The 6,881-nt window shown below is 30.1% G+C and overlaps 1 protein-coding gene across 1 annotated transcript; it reads right to left on the bottom strand.

Annotated features, from left to right (window-relative positions):
• Positions 1 to 5,314: 5,314 nt before the first annotated feature.
• Positions 5,315 to 6,677, bottom strand: LOC119681908. Its single transcript, XM_038095213.1, has one exon. It carries the CDS (start codon positions 6,435 to 6,437, stop codon positions 5,571 to 5,573), a length of 867 nt encoding a protein of 288 aa, XP_037951141.1. The 5' UTR covers positions 6,438 to 6,677; the 3' UTR covers positions 5,315 to 5,570.
• Between the last annotated feature and the right edge of the window lie 204 nt (positions 6,678 to 6,881).

Here is a 6,881-nt window from a genome sequence, read left to right as displayed (position 1 = left end):
TCTTGTAGTTCGATTGCTATTGTTTGATCGGATGCGCGATATTTCGTTTTAGCATTCAGTCTTTCTGATTACTTTCACTGCTGGCATTGCACCATTTTATTACGGAAGCACTTTATTGTTTGGCCTTTATTACGATTTTTTCCAAATTCGTAGCGGTTCTATTATTGGTGATTTTAATGAATATTTAAAATTAATTATTAAATTATATACTTATGTGCATTTTATTGTGGAAGCGATTTCCCTTTCTCAACACAGAGAAAGGTGCTTCTGTGATTCAAAATTATTTATTTTCACGATTATTTTCATCTCTGAAAAGTTTGGCATTAACCAAAGTTAGCCAATATGCCAATATGTAACTATTTTAGATAATTAATTAGATATTTTTTTTTATTTAAATACTTTTTGTCTTGTAATAATTACTCAGTATTCAAATAGTTTAGATTTTCACTGGTAACATGTCCGATCACTCCTCAATTTTCAATATTCAATTAAAATATCTGATAATGGCATCCATAACCACTGAATTATTATCATCTATTACAGGACATATTATGAAAATGTAGATTTCAGATTATAAAATTAGTCTCTAAAATATTTTTTTGAAATCTAATAAGCATTTTACACTACATTAATTTAGTTTCATAAAGTACTCAATCCTCTGAACCTGTGAAACCGTCTTAGAACCTATTGGATGAGCAATACTTGAAAAACCTTTTACTTTTTAACTCAAAAATTTTTATTTTTCTAATTTTTTCTCCTAGTGCTAACTCGTACATATAGCATACTATAGCATATAGCATCACACTAGGTTCCAATCACAGCCCACACTAACCCACAGCTCGTAGTCATTATTTGAAATCAAATAATGACTGCGAATGTCCACTTTAAATTGCTTCCATAACAAACTTTGTTTATAGTGTGAAAAACAACAACAAAAATTAAAATTAGGATGAGATGTATATATTCAACCTAACATAGTTTATCAGGAACAAAAGTATTTTCTTTATTAATATTTTTTTTTTTTTGTTTTAAATTGTTCAAAGTATTATCGGTATCTAATAACATATTGTTCGTATTCGTATTATATACGGTCCTAAAAATGGAGTCTCTATTATATTATTGCTTTATTTTGCCCTCTATTATATTATTGCTTATTATTTTAAAGAAGTTCTTTCACTTTTTTTACTGTATTTAGAAAAATCTATTCTGGATTATTGTCTGATCTCTCTAATTCGTGAACAAACTCTTGGTGGAATATTATTCGCCATTATTGAACAAGAGTAGAATATACTCTAAGGATATATTAAGATGTTTCTTGGTCATCCACACATTATCAACTCTCGCTAGTTTCTGGTAGATTTACCCGCAGTTTATAATTGTTTAATAAAAAATAGCCAGTTATTACCCCAATCATTGTCTTAAGTCCGATCTATTTATATTGAATAGGTATTTGTATGCGTTGTTAGAGCATTTCAGAAGAACGAAATTAGCGGTATCCCCACTCATTACCATTTTTGGATTGCTGAAATCCAGTTTTGTTGGACTGACTTTCCTGACAGCTAAAATTTAATGTTGTTTATATGGTTGATTTAAACAGCTTTCTAAGCCAATTCATCCGTTACGGTATCGCCATCAAAATTACTGTGTGTAGGTATCCAATGTAACATCATTTGATTCCTAGTAACAAGATTTTGTAAGACATTAAAAAACTCCTAAGCCAGTGATGAATTGTATATATTGTTTACACCGAATGGTAGTTCTAAAAGATGATGGTAATGCTAAAGTCATTATTAAGATTTTTTGTTCAAATATATGTTTAAGTTGAGCCCTTGATTCTTAATAGAAATTAATTACATAAAGTATATGCTGTCAAAATGTAATGTTTATTTTTTTTCTAAAAGAATTTAATAGTTCATATAATCTTTTGATGATTGCAATAATTAATATAAGAGTTAATAACTGTAATCATCTTAGGATAAAATATAAGAAGATAACATAAAATGTCTTCTTAAACCACTGATAAGAAGTTTGAGATCCTTTTCAAAAAAATATTCAACAGTTTCTTTACCGTAAATTTGGATGCACTAGTCTAAGGTTTACCTATGCATTTCTTGTTAATATTTGTATATTTTTAGTACTCGAAGCCTTGCAATCTCAATAATCAATTGTAAGCAGATATTTTAGTCTGAATTTCAGAGGGTTTGTTGGTAAAGGGTTTAGTTAATCATTCCGTGTTTTATCTGAGTTTAGACTTTTTTAGACCGAGAAGAAACCAGTTATAATTCAATTTATCACAACTGACCGCTGAACATTAATGAATTATAAATTAGAAATACGTATAATTATGTATTATAATTAATCAAGAAAACTACTAAAATACACTAGAACTTTAAACAATAAGTTTATTACAATAATGTTTCTAATATTTTTATATATAATACAAACAATATGTATGTATATTTTATTGTAATATACTTATTGTCTTTTAAGACTTAGTATTTTTAAGTGGTTTTCTTGAATTAATACCATTTGGAAAGTGATGTAATAAATAAGCTATTGACCAAAGGCAGTCAATCAGACAGGGCCTGTCTCTAAATATGTAATAAAAATACACATATGAGCCATGTCACAGCCCTTTAAATAATAAAGGAATTATGTGCAATAACCTCCGGAGAGATCATAGGTCGAATGCACTAAAATGAATTTAAGTATAGTTCAGTGGATGTAAATTTAATGACAATTTTTTTAGAATTTAATATATATAAAATTGGATATACAATTGTATTAGCGGAATTAGCGGATCTTAAGAATGGTTTTATGTAAACAACCTTTTCTTTGCGTCATTTGTACGGTTGTCCTTCTAAAGATTTGTTTTCAAGTAATTATAGTTTTTAATTCAACTATATAATATTCGATTATAAGTTTTTATATATATTATACATTAAAAAATGTTTAAATATAATAATTTTGGTGTTTATTGAAGATAAGAAAAACATAATTAAAAAAATTTGTTTGTTGTCCACTTTGCTCAGGTTTATGATATACTCATGGTACACCATTGTATTAATAAAAAATTTAATTGTGAACGTTTTAAAGTAATTTTTATCTAACAGAAGTGTGATTAATAATGATTCCTTTTATTAAATTAAAAGATATTTAACGGTTCGATGTAAAAAATCATTTAAATATTATAATTGAGGTCGTATTTAAATTATCACCCACAAAACCTACAGAAGCGGTTATTGAATTCATTCTCGTATTCTTTTAAGTATTTTTGTAAGAAGAGAAATAATATTATTCATAATTTTGAAATATTTTCGCTTTAATTATTAGATAATATTTTCTTTATTAATGTCGGAACAAAAAGTTGAAAAAGTGGTTTAATATTCAATTCGTAACCCAATTTGTTGTGAATATTAAACGGTTGAACTAAAATCCGTAAATATATATCAACAAACCCAAGCAAGATCGCCTACTTTTCAACTAATCAAGTCAAAGACCTTTGAATTTTAATCTGTGGAATATTTTCGGTAAAAGTTTATAAGATTACAAAAAAAAAAAATAATAATAATAATAAAAATAAAAAAGAATGTCAAAGTATAAAAATCGTTAAGCGCATAAATACAAAACCCAATTTCGAAATTTATTAACTTTTGCTGGTGACTAAAATAAAGAAATTTTTGTTTTTTTTTTAAATTTTATTTTGTTTTTATGAATTTTTTTTTAAACTTTTTTTTCATATTTTAATGAAATGCTTGAATGACAAAGAAATGTTTACAACTTTTTGTTTATAATTAATTAATGTGTGTTAAAATTAATTTTTGTTGGTTTTTAGCATATTTCATGATTTACAATGATTGAGTCGTCTCGCGGTTAAAACTATTTGGTTCCTTCCCGTCTTGGGCGGGAAGAAATACTATTACTATGTCGCCCGTCAAATAGACACTTAAATGCTTGCTCCTTCTAATACTTTAGTATTATTTAAAAATAAATAATTTAAGAAACTTATTAAAAGCTGCATATAAACAAACAAGTGACAGCTTAAATGCATAAATTAATAAATTATTAAAACTATTGTTAGAGAAAAGAAGTATTTCGTTGAGAGAAAGTGAAAAGCTTTTGTGTCCTTTACGTTAAAGTGAAGTGAAAGAAAAGTGAAAGCGCAAGGAACTGAGTTTAGAGTAGTAAATGAGTTTTAGTGACAGTGTGAGATAGTTAAAAGTGAGAGTATTAGCAATTATAATTAAAGTTTGAGTAGTAAAGCTATAGTTTAGAGATAGTGAAAAAGAGAAAGTTGTGAAATTTGAAGAAGAAAGATCAAGAAAGAGAAAGTTGTTATAGTGCAGAAAAGTGCATATGCAGCGCAGAATTGCTAGTGAATGAAGTTGAATGAGTTGATATGAATAATGAAACTGAGAAGAGTACATAGTTAAGTGAGCGAAAGATGAAAGTTACTAGAAACTATGGCAAGTTATGGCGTTTCATGACCAAAACTATGACTCCTTTTTTCAGGACTACAAGTAGACATAGTCAACTACATAGCAAGAAGCGTAGCTGAAAGAGAAAGTATTCAGTTAAGTAAGTGCAAAGATGTGAGTAGTGAAGTTACGAGTATTTACGAGTAAAGCTTTAGATGATAGTTAAGAAATATTTAAAAGTTAATTTTAAAAAATGTAATATATAAGACTAGAATTATGTGTAGTACATAAAATAAGAGTATAACAATAAAAAGTGCGTATTTAGCGTAAAGTTTTGTTAAAATTTAAGAATTATTACAGTTAAAGACAGTCTCAGATGCTTCAAGATTAGTAAAAATGTGAGAAAGTAACGTGAAAAGTAAGAAAAGATAGATATTTGGCATGAATAGAATTGAGAGAGAAAAGTCAGATGAGAAAGCAAAAGAGATATGAAATGTTTTAAGTTAAAGTTCATGTGCTAGAGAGTTTAGTTGAGTTATAGTAGAGTAATAAGTCTGAAAGGAAATACTAAAGTTAAAGTAATTTGAGTTAATTAGAATTAAGAATATTACGTGCTGTAGTAAATAAAAGCAAAAATCTGCAATACTTAAGCTGCTGCAAACTCTTTTTAGAAAATATTTGCAGACAGGATATTGCAAATTTTTGCATTGTTGAGTATTACATTATTTTATCTTGCAAATAATAAGGTACCGACTTCATCTCTCGTTGTTAATTTTTACATAATCTTAAACATTTTGTTTTAAGCTTAATAAATTACATAATAAATAATATAATAAATATTATATAATAAATGCACACACACATAAAAATATTTTGTTTTTTGTTTTTGTTCGCTTTATGCAATTTGCATTACTAGTTGATGATGTGATGTTGTAAAAATAAATTAAATAAATAAATTAAATAAATTTAAGACATTAATTTGAATTCAAATAAATAAGTCGATTCGTTGCCTAAAACTATGCTACGCTAAAAATACGCACAACATGGCTGCAGCAACTTCAAGTCGTTAATTGTCCTCACGTCCTTATCGTATCAAAGTCGTTGGGTTGCGGTTGAAAGAGTCTGCGTTGTTTTATTATTGAATAAAAAGAATTATGCTTTTGGCTTTTGTGCAGCATAAGCCAATTCTTGAGCGTCCAAAGCGCGTCCCCAACCACCATGACCGGAGCTACCGTATGAGGCAGATGAACCAGCATCGGCACTGTAACCACTGCCATATGAGTCATGACTGACTGAATGGCTTGAACTGTGGTGTGGATGTGCAACAACTTCATATGTTACATGTTTCTCTTGCGACAACAGCTTCTTAAGACCAATAACTGCGGAGAGAACCAAAGCAATCTTACCGATCAACAAAGCCTTACCAGCAATCAAAGCGATGGCACCCAATAAGAGTGGCAATAGAGCAGCAGCCTTCAAAGCAACCAAAGCGAGAATTGGGCCTAAGATTTTAGCAGCCTTCTTCTTCTTACCACGGCTTTCTTCAGGTGCATTTGGATCATCAGAACCACCGAACAAAGATTCTGATACATCTTCTAATGCACGTCCAGTTGAGCTGACAGCTTGCACAATATCAGCACCCTTCAATTCGACCTTGATGGTATGCGTATTCAAGAAACCAGAAATGCGATTCAATGCCAATGATTCGAACGATTCATCACCAGAAATGGAACGAGCTGCTTCACTACCAGCTGGTGCATCTGGTGAACGCACTACTGTCACACCTTCAGTTAAAGCAAACTGATCGCGTACGGCAAGCACCTTATCGACAAAATTGAATAATTTGTATTTCACACATGATACTGAATCCTTGCGCAAGCAATCGCTGTAGATACTATCCATAATATCGTTATCACTGCCAACTGCGTTGCGGGCATGACCGCGAGTTTCCTCAGCGGGGAGAGCGGTAGAAATAGCAACCAAACACAGAACACCAAAAATTACTTTTTTATGCGACATTTTTGTAAGCACTTTTTGTCTTGTCTTTTATTTACAACAAATATTTTCTTTCAATTTTAAGTCCTTTAGTTTTTGTAACTGAGTTCGTTCAGATTGATTTGCTTTTTAGTTTTTATTTAAAAACACACTTTTCGATAAACGCACTTTCTCTTTTCTGTTTTTTATTAATTTTGTTGAACGCACGAAATAACGCACCGTACGATTTTTCTTATGTTGCCGTTTGGACGTGTAAGGATGAAATGATACAATTTCCCAATGGTTTCAGCAATTTATATACCGATTGTGCTCTTCTTCAACAGCAGCGCCAGCAACAACAGCAGCAGAGCAGCAAACAAGAGCAGAACTGCTAGCAACAGTTGTAATCTGCCACTCCGCCACACAATCGCATTCAGGCAGGCAGCATTTCTTTTCTGCCAAATCGCTGCTGCTCTAACTGCGAACTTC

Source organism: Teleopsis dalmanni, chromosome 2 (assembly GCF_002237135.1).
Source record: "Teleopsis dalmanni isolate 2A chromosome 2, ASM223713v2, whole genome shotgun sequence".
Classification (NCBI taxonomy): domain Eukaryota; kingdom Metazoa; phylum Arthropoda; class Insecta; order Diptera; family Diopsidae; genus Teleopsis; species Teleopsis dalmanni.
Note: the sequence above shows the minus strand (reverse complement) of the source record. Positions and strands in the feature narration are given on the sequence as shown.